The sequence below is a fragment of the Elephantulus edwardii genome, unplaced genomic scaffold (assembly GCF_000299155.1).
Source record: "Elephantulus edwardii isolate Elephantulus edwardi_28Jun2011 unplaced genomic scaffold, EleEdw1.0 scaffold00115, whole genome shotgun sequence".
NCBI classification, from domain to species: Eukaryota; Metazoa; Chordata; class Mammalia; order Macroscelidea; family Macroscelididae; genus Elephantulus; species Elephantulus edwardii.
Window position 1 is genome coordinate 6,429,104 of NW_006399865.1, and position 17,837 is coordinate 6,446,940.

A 17,837-nucleotide genomic window follows, 5' to 3' on the forward strand; every position below is an offset into this window, starting at 1 on the left:
ATTGCAGGGCAACTTCTTACTAGGCCACCAGAGCTCCCCTAATGTAATTATATATTGTTGTTGTTGATTGCCTTCAAGTTAAGCACTACTCATAGCAACCCTATGAACAAAAGGCCTAACGCCCCTTTACAACTATCAACATTTAAATTCATAGAGTTTCCAGAGGAATGTTATTTAGGAAGTGGATGCCAATCCTGCTATGTATTTATTATATTATTATATATTATACTATACGATATTATTGTGTATTGTATATAATGGTGAAAACAGACTATTCAGAAACAATTTATTAAGAAATTATTAATATCATGTCTGGTGTGGCAGTTATTGTTAAATAAAATGAGTTGCCATCAAGCAGATTCTACCTCATGGGGACCCCACACGTCAGAGCAGAGCTGTGTTCATTGGGTTTTTCTGACATTTCTTCTAAGTCCTGTTAACCTTTGCATCACCCTGGAACGAGGTTATAAACACAGCTAACCGCCCCATAGGGCACACTCCCCACTTCCCAACAGCAGGTGACCAAAAACCGAAATGACAGATACACAATAGGTCGACTATAGTGCACTTTGCAGATAATTGTGTTTCTGGGGGTTTGCTGGTGGTGGTGGTGGCTCACAGCAACCCCATATTGAGCACATCTGTTGGTGTCACCTCCCCAACAAACAGCATGTGCTCACTTTGTGCCTCCTTTTCGTCTTTCTCACAAGATCTCAGACTTTTCTATCATGTCACTGCACACTTTTGAGTCTAGCGTGAACATGATGTGTTAAAAAAAGCACTGGGAGACCAAAACCGTCACTTTCTTGGGAAAGTTGCATCATTGCAGGGGCCTGGAACCGAACCCCGGAGGTCTGCCACTGAGAAACATGACAGCAGGATCCCGAGCTCCAATGTGCTCACTGTTTACCTCCCTCTAACCTGAAACTCCAAGGAAGGGGAAGCCAGCAGACAGACTTGGAGCCTCTGCAGGTTTAAGGGGTGCTTGCCAAGAAAGTTCCTCCCACCAGTTCCCTGGGAATGAGCATGAGAACCCCCGCAGGCCAGGCGCGGACCACTGGCTCAGGTCGCCACTGCCTCCCCCAGGCGGGGCAATGGCTGACGTATGCCAAAGGATTAAGGCTTTTCCCCTTGAAATACACTTCGAGTGTCTTGGGAAACCCTCCAGTTCAGCGGCCTTGCAACACTGGGTAAAGGGAGACTGACAGTAATACCATCCAGAGATTTAGCTCCTATTCTTTTTCTGAAGAACGCCAAGAATTTGATACCATTTCCCAGGCTGTTTTTCCCTCTTCATCTGCAAGTCTCACCCTACCAGCCCAGAGGGCCACAGGCTGCCCTTGCACCTGGGTTTTTAGCTACAGCAGGAAATGTGATAAGTGTGTCCCTCCTTCCAGGCCCCACACCTCTCCCCTCCAGGGCTGCTCAGGAATCCACTCCAGACACAAGTCAACACGTGGGTTTCCTGCAGGACTCTCACCCAAACCCCAGCATGGCCACATTCCCCTCCATAGCCTGCCTGGGGTCGGCCCAGATCGCTGTCTGGACTTGAGAATGGCCTCTGTGAAGGCTTAAACTCTGAACTGCCGCTGTGTAAGCATGTGCTTCTTCATCCTTGGCCCATGACTTGCAGGTCAGTGCATTCAAGGCAAGGGCAATCAGTAATCAAGGAGGGACAATCAGTAAATTTCTCTCAAGCTCCAGTCAGTTACTGTCTTCTCTGGCCCTCTCTTTGCCACACTTCCTGCCTTCACTGACCCTTCCCTAAGGCCAAAAAGAGGTAGGGCGGCAGATAAGGAAGTCAAGGTCAAAGTCACTGTCCAGGACTCAGTGCTTGGATGAAATGCCATGGCAGGTCTTTGATACCCATTCATGAGAGGGGAACAGAAGAAAGAACGAATACATGAAACAATTTGATGTGCCAACCAAGGCTTGAACTCAGCTTTCCCAAAGACAGAGCTACGGAGACACTTTAAAGGGACATTCGCTTCTTCTATTCGTCCTTGTCTTCTTCCTTCAGGCTCCATGGGGGGAGTGGCACTGCTAAATCAAAGGCTGTGCCTGTCAGTTTGAATTCACTGGCAGCTTTGAGGGAGAAAGATGGGCAATTTCCAAGACTTACAGCCTCAGAAACTCACTGGACAGTCCGCTAGGAGTTCCAACTTGATGGCAGTGAGTTTTGAGTTGAACCCTCAGCGTGGGCAGGAACCAGCTGGAGATCCTGCTCAAAGGCAGACTCAGTAAGCCCAGGTCTGAGGTGGGGCCTGAGTAGCTGCCTTTCTGATCTGCTCCCAGGTGCTGCGGATACACCTGGGAGTTTGAGTTGTTGCCATTGAGTCGCCTGCAACTCATACAATAACCTTGAACCCTGCCCTATCCCGAATTGTTGTTGTTGTTATGTGCCTGAGTAGAGGATCTAAATTCCCTTAGAGAATTATGAAGCCTGGGGTGTCCCAGACTACAGCAGCCCATACAGGTAAGCACAGTATTCCAGTAAATGCAGATTGATTCAGTCCTAACTAGTCCTTCCTCCTGGCCCCCAGCCTTAGCTCCTGGCAACATCACACATACTGACCATGTGGCCATCCATCTTGTGGTTTCTTTTAGGCTTTGAGAGGGTCCCTCTGGGTGGTGTAGACGGCTAAGCACTTGCTAAGCAGAAGGCTGGAGTCCACCCAGAGGGGCCTGGGAAGAAAGGCCCAGCCATTTCCTTCCAAAATCTCAGCCACAGAGAACCCTCCAGAACACAGTTCAACTCCAATACACATGGGGGCGCCACGAGGCAGAATCAAGTCCATTTGAGACCTGGACAAGATGTGAACGCCATCTGCCCCACAATGTTTAAAAGACAAAAGAAACAGATGGAAGAGAGGTACCCATCTAAAGTCATAAAGACATTTATTCCACTGGGAAGTTAGAGCGCAAAAGAAAGACACTTGAAGGAAACCAGAAAGAAACACTCTGGCCTTTCCAGAAAGGAATAAGGAAACTTGAGAAGGTCTGTACTCTTGTAACTGCACAGTACAGGAGGCCATTTCCTTTGTAGCTAAACCTCCCCGTTAGCCCCAGGAAAAAATAAAAGACTAAGAACTCAGGGGGAAAATACCACGCACAAAAAAACCAACCCTCAAGAGCCATATGGAGGTCTCTATTTTTTACCTCCTACCATCTGGTTGGGGATCTAAGTACAGAGTGGCAATTGTGCTGATTTGAAGCCAAGATAATCTCCAAGCAACACAGAGGGTGCTAACCTGGAGGGTTAGGGCCCTGCAATCTGGGGCTTCCAGAGCCTTCACTGTCCCTGCATTAGCCAGGTCTTGAAGGCCAGCCCTAGATTCAAATGGTTCCAACACCGTGTACTGCATACAGGGGGATCTTTTCTCCTCTGAGTCTGGCCAAGTCACCTGGAAAAGGAAAACTACGTGCACAGAGCGATTTGGGAAGTGGATTCCAGAAATCAAGTTCAGGGATTCTGTCCCTCCCCCTCGGGCGAGAGTCTGCTTGCTCATGGAATTCTCCCTGGTGATATTACCAGCAACCCGATACTATCAGAGTTCCACAATCTGTTGTTCTACCATTCTAGAATTCCCAAACCCTTTAACAACGAAGGCGGCTGTTTTGTGGTTTTGTTTTTGGGTTTTTTTCCCCTAATAACAACTCACTGGGGAGCAAAATATGTTGCCACCTAAACTCACTTGGTAGCAAAATCCGCCCAAATGAACAAGGACGCAGGCCTCGTGCATCTGGCTTTGGGCTTTCCACGAAGCCATCTTAGGAGTTTGAGACCATAAAAAAACTTAGCTGGGGGTACTTTGTATTAAAATGTTGTTGTTGTTGTGTGCCATCAAGTTGCCTACAATTCATAACGACCCTTTGTACAACAGCTCTGAACCCTGCTCTGTCCTGTGCCAATTGCAGTGCCTCTGACACTCCAATCCCGATTATTCCAGTCACTGAATCAGTCCACCTCATAGAGGGCCTTCCCCTCCTGTGCTGTCCCTCCACCCTCCCAAGCATGATATCCCTCTCCAAGGACTGATCTAGCCTTGCAACATGTCCAAAGTATGTTTGAGGAAGCTTCAGAATCCTTGCCTCCAAGGAGCAGCCTGGTTTCTAGCATGAACCTGTTTGTTCTCCTATTTGTCCACCCTTTTCCAGCACCACACAGCTCAAAGGCATCAATTCTACTTCTATCATCCCTAGTCATTTTCCAGCTTTCTACCATATTACCTTTCAAAACCATACAAAATTCCAGAATCTAGCCCTAGACGTATGGAGAAAGGCACTGGGGCCCTGTATTTGTCTTCCCAGTCATCCCTGGGTGATGCTCAGCGGCTGACTAAAAGGTTGGTAGTTAGAGACCACCTAGAGACTTGCCTTGGAAGAAAACCCTGCCCGATCATCAACTTTCACAAAGCCAGCCACTGGCAAGCCTATAAAATACAGTTCTCCTCTGACGTGGTGGGGTCGTCGAGAGTTGAGACTGACTTGACAGCAACTGGTTTTCTTTCCATTCTGGGCTGCTGTTTGGAACACTCTTTGAAATGTCTAGATTCTAGGGCACAGTTTTTAAGTCAAAAGCACACAAGTTACTTCAAGGTCCTCACGAGGACTCCAACAAGTAGAGAAAACGTCAGCAACAGAGATAGGTATTTCCGCCCCCCCCCCCCACCAATAAGATGGCTCGGTGGACCCTTCCCCAAGTGCTGTTTACTCAGCAACTAAAATCCATCCAGAACAGACTCCTGGGGCTCATCCCCTCCCTGGATTCCCAAACATCCTGGTGCCTCTCAATGCTTATTCTTAAAACGAGACCATCTGCCCTGAAGCAGTAGTTTCTGGTAACTTAGGGGCAGAGAAAGCTAAGGGCATTTGCTAACTTGAGTACTGATTGTGCATGTCAAATCACATATTTTTTTCCTCTTCTTTTCAAATAGTTTTTTCTAAGCTCTAATTTACAAACCATAAAAGTCACCTGTCTTGATTGTGAAGTCAGTGGGCTTTTAGTCAACTTACAGAGCTGTGCAATCACCACCGCAATATAATTGGGGAACGCGGCCATCACCCCAAAGAAACCCTGTACCCATTAGATGTCACTCCTCCCTCCCCTCTCTTGAGCCCCTGGAGACCACCAATCTTCTTTCTCTCTGACTGTATCAGTGCTGGACATGCCATATAAATGTAATCACATGATATTTGCTCTTTGAGGTCTGATGTCTTGCACTCGGTGTAATGTTTTCAGGGTTCAACTATGTCATAACAAGTATGAGTACCTCATTCCTCTTCATGGCCAAGTAGCATTCCATTGGGTAGCTATTATACCTCATGGCTGATTTGGGAAATACATGGCAATCTGCTTCTATAAAGATTTACAAGTTTGGAAACCCAATGGGGCAGTTCTACTGTGTCCCATAGGACTGCTAACAGTTGGAATCAACTAGACAGCCGTGGATTTGGGTTTACTGGTTTTGGAGGCTGAGGGAGTTGCGGGGCGGAGACCTTATCAAGACTCCAGAACCCTTCATTCTTGAAAGAATTCCATGACAACGAATTCCTGACGTGGCCTTTTATAACCAATACTGTCCAGGTGCACTCAGAGCCAAAGTGGCTCCCACTGGCCACACGCTGAATGAACGAATGAAGTACCCAAGGTACAGAAAGAAATCTAAATTCAGATGATGTGGTGAAGCCACAGATCAGGCTGAAGAGGAAAATAGAAAAAGTAAGCATGAAATTGGGTCTGGGTTACGGATCCTGCAGTTTGGTGGGTGCATCACACTGCGCTTCAGCAGTTGCTTTACTCGAGGATTGTAGGCAGCACACTGTCATTTCTGATCTAGTTCCGAAAAAGCAATTGATCGCCTAGGAGCAATGGCATGGTGGTTTCATGCAAGATCACTGCAATCCCTTAAGCCTCCAGTGTTTGACTTACCACCCCTTTAGATCCACAGTTAAGTGACTTGAGTCTTAGCTAATAGTACTGAGCTGAATATACCCACTGATTTTAGGAACATGAGCACATGTTCAGGGGCCTAAGGGTTCCTTTCCTTTGGTTACCCATTTGGCCAAAGCACTCTTCACCTACATCCTGCACCTGGCAGTCCTGAGACTAGCATCCTTCCTGAGAAGGAAAGCAGAAATTAGATCCCACAAACCTACCTGTTACCTGATTCTAATGCCATGAGATTTGATTCCCCCCCCCTGCTCCTTCTTAAAGACAACAACTGGCATTAAGACAGGATGGTGCCAAGTAGTGGAGCTGGGAACACTCTTGGAGACTCTTGTGGGTACCCTGGCCGAGTATTTGGCCCTGTACAACCCATCTCCCATCACTGGTTCTGCAAGTGGACATTACACAGTCAGCCCAAAGGCATAGTTCACTCAACACTGCTCCCTTTGAGGAGGTGAAGGAGGGGGAGGGTGAAAAAAGGAGAGAAAGATGGGGTGGCATGGAGAGGAGGTAGAGAAAACGAAAGATGAGTACAATTTTTAAAGGTCTAATTCCACCCATGCCCATGTGAACAGATTAATGCATCAAGCAAAACATAAAATGTCACCAAACTGAAAAAGCCATTTAAAATCACATTCAAGATAACAGTGACTTGCTATTAGAATGCATCCCGAGGCTGTATTTACCTGGACTGCTCAAGGGGCCAGCCCTGTCCCCCTGGGTTGGCACGGGATGGTACTGGTGGTTCTTTGAGCCTGGGTACATCCAGTGGTACCTGCCAATTTCCATTTCAGCTCTGCTGTTCACTGCCAATTTCAGGTGGCAAAGAGTCAGTGTCTCTATCATCAGCATTTTCACTCATTCTTTTACCTTATCGTTAAAGGAAACTGATGTGTTACCCAAATGCTATTGAAGTGCACCCCCTCAGTAAGCAGCAGCGTCTCACTCAGCATGGAGACTCTCAACAGTGCTTGCTTCGTTCCCTCTGGTTTCACGTGGAAGGTTACACAGGTTTCCCCAAATCACATTTTCTTTCCTTATTCTCTCTCTCTCCCTTCCCCCCTACCCTTTACTTCATTTCCAGACCAATAGAGCAACAGAAATGCCAGGCACACACGCGAAGGGGAAAGAGCAACGCGTGCTCCGTGATGGTAGCCAGGCTTCACGGGAAATCTGGCCCAGAGACCCAAGGTCTGCCAACTCTTGTCTGAAACACCTGCCCTCCCCCTGCCATCTGCACCAGCCTCTGTCACCTCCTCTTAAGTTCACTATTTAAGAATCTAGAATGTTCTGGATTAAGCCAGAATTAAGTTAGAATTCTCTCCCAGAGTGGTAAAGAGAAAGGGCTCTGGGTCGTGGGCTGGAACCACCGCTTGCTCACACCCAGGGTGGCAAATCGCTTCCCAGGGATTCTTGTAGGAGCGTGTGCACCATATCTTAGAGGTCTGAAGAGGAAAATACTAACTTATTTGCCAGGAACAGAGTAAGCTTCTGGTACCTGTTCGTTAAACTTGAAGCTCGAAATTCCTAAGAAACCATAAAGTCACTCTGGTTGGTTTATGTCTATGATTCCCACAAAACCTCATAGGTGTACAGCCTTCAAAGGTGCCACAGATATTTAAGGATAAAAAGATGCTTCTGTCACTGACGTGGGTAATTAGTTCACTTAGCAGATCAAGCACCTCCAATCACTGAGGCCAAGGACCAAGCAAGCCGCCCATATGGTAAAGCAGACAAGCAAATGCTTAAGATCCCAGTGTCTTTCTTTAAGAATCCTGGCTCAACTCTCTCATCTCTAAAAACACTCTAGATAAATTCGTGGAGACAGTTTCCTAGGTTGCCTTTTCAAAGAAAACTGGTTTTGGACTTCAAGGTAAGGTGGAAACACGTTGCCTTAAAAAAAAAAAAAGAAGCTGGAATAAGATGACAATAACAAAACAATTTTGTTTGTTCTACTGTTTTTGCCAAGAACAGGTCCGATGGCTATGATGCACTAGTCATCGTGCTAGAAAAGAGAGCATTGCGCCTGGTAGCTCATCTGTTGAAGCAATGCCATTAGATATTATTATTGTTATTATTATTATCTTTACCAATTAGGAAGCCAGAGTCAAGATCAAAGTGACCTTGGACAAGTCACTTCTCCAAGATCATTGATCCCAGGGAGTAGAGGGGATTGGTGTGAGCCAGGGGACCTGCACTCTCCCCACATGGGGACTGACACAGGGACTGTCGCAGTGGCACAAACACAGCCACGGCTTCGAGGAGGGCCCAGGGCCAGGCAGTGTTTCACCCTGCGGCACACAGGGTCACTGCGAGTCCCAACTGACTGGTGGCATCTAGCACTAACAGGCTGTCTGTCCTACTGTGGCTGGTGCATTTGCTCTGGTCTTCTACTCTCCGGCTGAGGCAATTCTGCTGATGTTCATTTGGAGGAAGGCTCTGCTTCTTTGCCTCCTAGATAACAGCAGTGGTCCCTTAACAGTTCTAGCACTGGACTCAGCAGTTCACTGCCGGCGTTCTCTGACACCAGTGTAACCACACCATCTCACTGTCAGATCTGGTTTCTTTTTGATAAAGTTCTGGGTGCCCTTCTTGGCAATCTTACACAAGCAGTTACATTATTTTCCGCCTAGAAATTGTCCTTCTCCTTTTAAAACTACTTCGCTACACATGCCCAGCACATGGTGGATGCCCAATAAATGTGAATAAATATTTGGTTGCAAACAAGGGAGCAGCAGTGAAGGCTTTAAGAGGGATGAGGATGTGCAGGGGGGTGGGGGGAGGATTAATCATGAGGTTGTACACTTTGATGGGTGGAGGGGTGAGGGAAATGGAAAGAATTTGTTCTTGAAAACAATGTAATAGAATTTTGTAAATAGACTAGTAGAAAAAAAACCCCAACACATCAACTAGTGAAAGCTTGAGACTCCTAGGACTCTGTAGTCCAAGCAATGAACCTCTGGGGTGCCTGCCATACACTTGACCTCTATCCAAGCCATGTCAAGTCAGAGAGGCTCTATGTACAGTACATATATCTCCTTCTGCCTGGTTGTCCACATCTTCTAGCCTGGCTGGGGCGTCTACAGACCTTCAGGCACCGTGTGGAGCCACCCACAACAAAAAAAGACAAGCTCATGGCCTGCTCAACACAAACATGCTTTCTGAGAAAAGCCAGCAGACAAACATGATACTCCAGCAGCAGTGCGGACAGAGCAATGGCTACGTGGATGTTTCCAGACCCCTGGCCTAATGCCTCTGAGACTTTTTAGGGCTGTAAATCCTTGGCTATAAAGGAAAAGCAAAGCTTTCTGAGCCAACATTAAATAAAGACGTTCAAGGTAAACGGATTTATACCACCTCAAATACCACTAGAGGCATTTTTCACTGTGTGGCAGGGTCTCCACACTTAGAAACGAGTAATAAGGCTGTGAGGAGGCGCCTCAGATCAAATAGTATACTTCAAACATCATCAACTACAGATGACTGGAAAGACACGGAAACGGACACGCCCTGGAAGATCCAGGTTCTTGTACCAGGAGCCAGACATTCCCTGTTGGAGAACAGAAGATGGACAAGGGATGGAGATCTATCCAGACTCTTCTAGAAGAGAAAGACTGTGCCACCCAAGACATGATGTAAGGGTGCAGCTGAGGTGAGCCGTGTGGCTTACAGAGACAGACACAGCTGTGGGCGGGGGGTGGGTGGTGGTGGTGGTGGTGGTCGTTAGCGGAGGAGGATGTGGAAAAAAAAAACCAACCTCAAAAACAAACCAATGGGAAACTGAGGGAAGAAAGAAAAAAAGCCAATGCCTTAGTCACTGATTTACTGCCAATGGCGGTGGAGGGCTGTGCAAAAGGGTAGGCGATGGCTGCTCAACACACCGAACTTGATGAATGCCACTGACTTATACACGGCAAAGTATTATTATCTACCTTTTTACCAGGGTCAAAGAAACAAGTGAAGGCGAAACAGAGAGCCAGCGCCTTGTCACTTATTGATTTCTTTTTAAATTTGGATTGCGTGATGCCCTTGGTGAAACTGTGCAGGCGGGTATGCTTTCTGGCACTTATCTGCAGGGCAAGGCCTCTCTGAAAGCTGTTTCTCATCCTTCACTTTCAGCTGTTACTGTAAGTGTTAAAGGAATGCCCTACCAACCAATTCTAGAGAATGGTGCGCAGGTTCGCAAACGATGGCCCCCTGATTTGGTAAATAAAATGTGCTTGAAGCCAGGCCGCGCCCATTTACTTGACCACTGTCTCTGGCTGCTTGCTTGCATGCTACCAAAGGCGCGGCTGAGTAAGCACAACATGGGCTGTGCTTCCCACACGTGAAAATGTTAACTGGCTCTGCCTCTTGACCGGGAAAGTAGGTTGGCTCCTGCTACAAAGTATAGAGCGTAGCAGGGCTTGATTACCTAACACAGGAAATAAAAGCCAGCCTATAAGAAAGGAAATACTCGGCTTATCTCTGCCTCTACTACTCTCTAGGGAGCTCTGGCGGCCTAGTGGTAAGAAGCTGCGCTGCCAACCCAAAGGCACGTGGTTTGAATACACTGGCTGCGCCGTGGGAGAAAGATGGGCACTCACCTGTCAAGTGATTTACTACCGCTGAAAACCCACCAGGGGGACAGCTCCAACTCGACAGAACACAACACAATACCCCTAGAGGGTGGCTGGCTCTGAGTTGGAACTGATTTGAGGGCAGTAGAGTGGATTTGGCTCATGGTCCTCAGGGCAAGTCGGCACACTTCTCGGTATAATATGAGCAGCTGAGAGGACAGAGAAGGGATGATGCTTCAAAGGAGAATGTAGTGAAGTGAGTGAGCAAATGGACAGCCAAGCAAACACATGGGTGAAGCGGGATGGCTGCCTCCAACTCTTAAAAGCCAGTGAACTCACCTCCTCCCTCTGTAGTGCGGCTGTCCTTAATCCTGGCATGCCTTCTCACGCGCATGTGCAAAGGCAACAGAATAGCTTTGGAACCTGCCATAAGGGCCAGTGGGGGGACACTGCCATTGTGGGACACTGGCTACGGTGCACATTCTCAGGTTCAGACAGACTAAGGAGTCATTTGTGGGACTCTACCCTCATTTCACCTGTACATCCAGATAACAGAGCTGTGGGGTTTCTTGAACAATGACAAAATACAGGCAAATCAGAATTCCAGAAACGGGCCAGAATTCTTTCTCTAATTATGAACTAACGAGGCCGAGGCTTCACAAGTGTGTTCATGGAGACAGCAGTGTTAAAAAAAAAAGCAGGAGCTGGACCAAATGGCTCCTTGCAATCGTTCCCACATTTTATTTTATTTTAGAAAATTTAATCGAGGAAGGCTGTGTCGTACCTTACCACATATGTCCAGCACCATCTGGCAAGCCACGCTTTCCTCTACAGCCTATTCCCCAGACACCCTCTCGTCAGATGTCCCCCTTGGCAAATTCTTAACAGAAAGCCTGCATCTAAAACTTTCTCTTTCCCCTGCGGTATAATCAAGTTAGAAAGTGCTATGCAAATTTCTAAAATCAAAGCCTTCCTAGACCACCAGGGAGAGGGTCACTTCCCCAGCATGCCACCTTGCAAAACAGAGCAAAGAGACAAAAGTGCATGCATTCTGCGGAGATGGTTCTTTTTGGCTTTTGTTGTGGGTTTGTGTTTTTTTTTTTTCTAAAGTAACTAGGAAAGTGTATCTGATTAAAAATATTTCAATTGTGTACTTTTTGGAAAGCAAGTCAACCCTTGGTTCACTCTTACTTTGTCCTGTATCCTATAATTTATTGCAAAAGACACATTGTTTCCAAAGTGATACACTTTTTCTTCCAATGTGGTTAGAGAAATTGGATGCCTGGAATTCTGGAATTTATTTTGACAATGATTCCGAGGGCTTGTACTAGCCTGACTGGAAGGGTTTGAGTTGGTGCCGCTTCCCTGTACATAGAAAAGTAATTTTCAACACAGTTATTTAGAGTTTTTTCCTCCTATAATAGAGCATATGAAATTGTTATGACTCAATTGTTTTTCTACTCCCTGATTACACACTCCCAGCCATACCAGCTGCATGTGTTTTCAGAAATGAATTGACGATATCAAGCAATAAATACTCCACTGAAATAAATGGAAACTCAGCTCACTGTCTCTTTCTTCTTGGGTCTCGGGCTCTCTTTTCTTTCATTCTGGTCTATTCATTTCTTCCACTTATTTCATTTCAGTGAGTCGGCTTCCTTGATTGTCACACTTTGATTTAATTTAATGCTTGCCAAATTAAAAATGGTCATTTATAATAATGGGGCCTTTCTTACGTCCCTCTGGGAAAACCCACATGCTTTCCTTTCAAATCCCTGAATATCCATTAAATACTTCTTGTAAATTTGGGTTCTCTAGAGGTATCCAGCACAGAGTGTGTGGGATGGCATGGAGCCAGGCCAGGCTTTCTTCTGTTGGACGTGGGATTGCTGGGAAGCAGACCTGACCAGAAGGCACCCAACACGATGTCGTGGGACCAAAGCTAGAAGCCCGTTTTAAAAATCCATCTACTCGATTTAAGAAATTTGGATTAATTTTGGTTTAAAATAGCAGCAAATTCCTGCTTGGACTTAGTTTAAATAAATGATTGAGTTGGAGATGGTGACTCCTAATAGCTGGGATGTTGTTACCCTGCTCCAAGTGTCGGCAAGGAGACCGCCTGTGAAAGCAGAGTATGATTTAGAAAGTTCATTTCATTCACATACTTAACACTATCCTAAAGATCCAAAGCTTTTTATTCTCAAGCTATAGGGGATGAGCCTTCGGGTATTCGTGCTTCTGATTAAGAGACCATTGGTCATTGCCCCTAGCAATGGAAAGCGAGGAGGCACAGAGGGGGAAAGTGCATAAAAACTCTATGAAAAGTGCCAAAATGCATAGAATGAATAGGAATTTGAAAAAAAAAAAATTCCTTACTGAAGTCTTAAAAAAAAAAAACAAAAAAAAAAAACACCAGGTCCACCAGTTCAAGAATTACAGAACACATTCTGCAATGCCAAATTTTTCAATGTTAATTTCCCTGGAATAAACAGTGTCTAAAATGTGCAATTAAATCTGAAGGAAAATGCACCCAAACGCTCGTGGCTGTCATTTCATGTTCACGGACGTGCCTTTCATGATTACAGGCGAGCAGACTGGGAAATGGCACAGAGGATGTTCGTGGGAGCTTTGACTTTGGGCAACTGGCATATGAACTTGATTGCTTAAACGAAGAGAAGGAACCAGGCCACCCTCCAGACCAACATTTATGGTGGGTTCACATCACAGTCATGACCCTCACTGCTCGAGATCAATAAAAAGAAATGGCCTGGCCTGTATTGTTATCCAAGCATTCAGGGCACATGAGATGATGGCTCTGGGCAATTTGTTATTTTAAAATAATTTAAAAAAAAATGGCTAATGGTTGTCACCTGGTGAAATTGTCATAATGCCTCTTTTGCTTCTAATTGTGCCTCTGAAACTATAGCTCATGAGTTTTCATACACAGGTGGCCACAGATGTAGTGGTACTCTACAGGCCATGCGTTTAAACACTACTAAACTGACATCAAGTAATAACAGCCTGGTGGAGTGGCTTAAGTGCTGGGCTGCTGACGGAAAAGTTGGCCTTGAACCCGTCAGTTGCTCCACAGGGCAATGAGGCAGGCTTCTCCTGTTCGGATTTATGCCTTGGCACCCCATGCGGGGTCGCCATGAGGAGGGATTGACTCGACGGCAGTGGGGTTTTTTTCCCCCTCCTTCATTTTCTTTTGGGGAATTTATAAAACGAAATGATGGTGAGGTACACAATTACGGAGTATGGGCTTTATAGAGGTTTTCCCACCCTTGCTTGTGGCGAGGAAAGCACATAACGATACATTTTAGCAGAAACCAAAATGGCTTTAACTGCTACTGGCCAATAGCAAATTAATAAAAATAACATTGTGTTGTAGACAAAACAATCTATTCTAAGAAGCCTTCCTCAGAACAATTGAGACTCTATTATTACCTCCCCAAGTAGGCAAGCAACTTAGTCTCTAATTGTTAGGGAAATACATTTTTAAACTTTTATCTCCTTCCTCAGCTTGAAGACTACTCCCAAGCGCGCCCCTTATTGCCATATTGTCATTTAGGGAGATCACACACACACACACACACACACACACACACGGTAGCTAGTCGTTTCTGGCTGGAAGGAAGGAGGAGGGTGGTTTGGATGTAGGGCTTGACCAAAACTCCCAAGTGGAAAAGATAGAATTGTTTCTGTTGCCGAGAAAAGGTGATGTGAGCAGTGTCTACAGAAGAAATTCCACAGACAAGCGAGCAGCCTCTCTACTGGAACACTGTGAAGCCGAACTCTATGAAATTGTTGGTTGTAAAAATGGGTTTCGGCATCTGGTCCACCCTATGCACTCACAAGGCAAACTCAGCTGTCTCTCTGACCTGGAGAACTTACTCTTATTGTAAGGAGAACGGCTCCTGGTGGCTTTTTTCTCATAGGGCCATCTTGGCTGCACACCAGGCTTTTGTGCCCACCCCACAGACAGTCTATCACTTTGGGCGAGGGCGAAAAATTACAATGCAGTGAGACGCCCTTATAACCTGACAGCACTGAGCTGCTGCTACGGGCTAACAAACTTGCAATCAGGTCTTTATCTTGCACCAGAAGATATGAATTCTACCTTCTCTTTTCTGCCATAATCTGAGCGCACACCACTCATTTCCCCTCCCAACCCCCACCCCATAAGGCCCATTCTGGACCTCAGAATTCTGAGGGGTTCTAAGATACCTTTAAAGAAACCGAAGCTTTACAGATTTTTTTTTCTTCCCCAAATCTCCAAGTAACACACAGTAGAGAGATCCCCCACCCTCACCCCACCCCTCAACCTTCTTCCATTGACACTGGGCGAGAGCCCCTCTCCAGCTCCAACATGTCACGGCTGAAATAGCACTTGTGTTAGAAGAAGACACTGAGAGAACGTCCAAATGCTAAGTGACCCGCGGCATCAGAACCTGCTTGCACACACCTGTCCCTCAGGTTCTCCTTGGCATGAGCCGAAAACACCACCCTGCATGCGCCCGGGATATGCCCACGGCGTCTAAACCGCGGAGCACTGGAGCTAACTGGGTCCCCAGACCGCTTCCCCATCCAGCTCCCCAAGGTGACCAGAGGCGCCCGCTCGGTAGGCATGGATGGACCAGAAGAGGCTGCTCCATTAACTGAACATGAAGAAACCCCCCGCCCGCCCTCCCCTCCAGCAAGCCCCTGCCATCGAGATGGCTCCAGAGGCACTTTACAAAGAGACAAAACCAGGCTCAACGTCTGTAAGCGCCCCGGTGAAAAGCTTGAAACAGGCTATTGTCAGAGCCTGGGTACCTTTTCTCTCTTGGCTTTGTTCAGTATTTTCCTCGGCTGCAGTTTCCATGGCTGGCTTCATACCATCCACCAAAAATGCTCTGCCCCGCTCCCCCCTGCACACACTTCGCTCTCCCTCCTCTTCCTTTTCTCTGGGACTCCCCTCGGTCTCTTATTTACACCCGCCTGATTGAGAGGTTCTGTTCTTCCCTACAGTGGACGCCAGTCCCTTCCAAGATGCACGTCTTGTCGGCGTCAATTCTCCTCTGCGCGCTGGTCCATAAAGCCAGCTGCCAAGGAGCCAGCGGCCATCCGGCAGCGAGGAGCCCCGAGCAAGCGGCCCCTCTGCACTGGGGGCCTCGGTGGGAATGCGGGCGCCCCAGCCGGCCCTCCTCCTCCTCGCCCCCCTCCAAGCTCCCTTTCCCACACACACGCTGGCTCAGGCGCTGGCTCGCCCTCGCCTGCGCCCAGGCACCCACTGAATGCTAATTAACTCTCCTGGGGAAGAAGAGATTTGTGACATCAGAGGAGGGGACTGGAGGAGGAAGCGCAGAGCCCCCTCCCACATCACGTGACGCCCTGGCAGGACAATGCAAGGCCCCCAACAGGCACAACTCGCTCTTCACCCCCAACCCACCCTTCGCGGGGCATCAGCTTTGGGCATCTTTCAGCGGACCCGAACCTGGCACAATCTCTTCAAAGCACTTGCCCGCGGTCTCTGTTTCTCGGCTTGCTTTAGGGTTTGTCTTTCACACAATCAACTTGTCTTGATTCTGAAACAGATTATTAAACGGGCTGGGGAGAGAAAAAGCCAAATAGGGGCTTACCACTATGAGGGCAGCATTTGTGTTCAGAATCCCTCCCCTGGGCTAGAGTGAGGGGCCATGATGGTAGAAAAACTATGTAGAAAAAGGCGCCCCTCCTTATTGCAAAAGAAGCATCTGAGGCTCCAAGTATTCTCTTTCACGGAACTTTTCTTGACAGAGGTTTTGAAATATTTATATTAAGGAGAAAAGGGGGACAGAAAGGAAACTAAGCTCTGGTGGGCATACTAGTAATGAGCTGCGCTGCCGACCCAAAGGTATGTGGTTTGAATCTACCAGCTGCTTCCTAGGAGACAGATGGCCTAGAGGGTCAGTCAGGAGTTGGGATGCGATGGTCCTAAGCGAATCAACAATACCAGGCTACAAGGAGAACTCACAGAACCGAGGAGTGGGCATGGCTATCAGTATATGAGGATATTTCAAGTCATTAGAACACCTTTCAATAACGATTTTGGCTTTAGGTTTCCCACGTCTCCTTGGAGACCTAGACGCGGTGGAACCAAAGTGCACCCAAACATACAAGTTTCACTAGTGGTAATGACCTGTGTGTTACCAAGCTTCATGGAGTGTATATATATATATATATATATATATATATATTTTATTTTGGCTCACCCAACTTGCTTTCGTTTACAGAAATAAAGACCATTTCTGCAAACCCAAGTTAAGTACAGCAGTGGACGTTGATAGCCAGCGAGTGGAGGCTCCTCCATGAATGGAATCGTGGATTTGCTCTGCTTGATACCCATCACGGAAGGAGGAAAATAAGATGATAAATGGAGACCATCATCTCTGAAGATATTTTTTTTGAGGGTTTATTGTCCAACACTTAACCCTCCTCCCCTCCAAAGAACCTTCCCATATAAGACTCTAAAGAAAAATCCTCTAGCAATCCAATCTTTGCATGCATTCGTTTTAGATAATCCCCAAAGCCTTCTACATTCAATATCTCTGGCCCTGTCAAACCAGAAAAGATTTTAAAAACCAGTTTGGCTTGTTCCAAGATTTCCTTTCACTTCTTCATCTCATCTTTCACTTTAACCATTGTCCTTGAAGAGCACACTCCCTCCTCCTCCATGAACTAATGCCTTAACTCTTGGCCCCAACCAATCATTACTGTCTCATGACAAGGGACTGAGAAGCATGACAAGCTGAAAATGGCTCATGCTTTCCTGGCTATTACTTACGACATTTAAATGTTGATAAAAGTGTGAAGGTAGGATATGGAAGACACTCTTTAGTTCCTTATCACAGATACTGAACCCAAATCCACCAGAGGACATGCTTTACAAATCCTCTAGCTATTATCGCCATGGATTTTGTTGTGTACCACTGAGTCAGCTCTGACTGGCACAGGAGGAGAGATTGCCACACCTTCTCCAGCAGAGCATCTGGTGGATTCGAACCACACACCTTTGGGACTGCAGCACAGCTTCTTGCCACTAGGCCCCCAGAGCTCACTATCGTCGTGCATTTTTAAATCCAACAAACTACCAAAATAAACAATTCCTTTCTTTTGCCTTACTCGTGACCATTCTTTTCAGGGTTGTTGTTAAGCACCATCAAGTCACCCACAACTCGTAGTGAGTGACCCTATGGACAACAGAAGGAGACGAGGCCTGGCCCATTGCCATCCTCACAATCAGCGCTATGCCGGAGCCCACTGCTGCAGCCACTGTGCCACTCCACCTCGTTGAGGGGCTTCCTCCT

The 17,837-nt window shown here is 46.8% G+C and overlaps 1 protein-coding gene across 3 annotated transcripts in view; it reads right to left on the minus strand.

The window, feature by feature from the left end:
• The window catches only part of GPM6B (glycoprotein M6B), a 46,647-nt gene extending 31,002 nt beyond the window's left edge, over positions 1–15,645 (minus strand). The window contains exons 1-2 of one of the 3 annotated variants that reach the window (XM_006892378.1): positions 15,325–15,385; positions 6,637–6,756 (exon numbers count right to left, since the gene is read on the minus strand). In XM_006892378.1, coding sequence (XP_006892440.1) covers positions 6,637–6,756; positions 15,325–15,385 — 181 coding nt within the window. Of the gene's footprint in view, positions 1–6,636; positions 6,757–15,324 lie in introns of all 3 variants that reach the window. The other 2 variants (XM_006892379.1, XM_006892380.1) reach the window with 2 other exon arrangements.
• Positions 15,646–17,837: the final 2,192 nt, after the last annotated feature.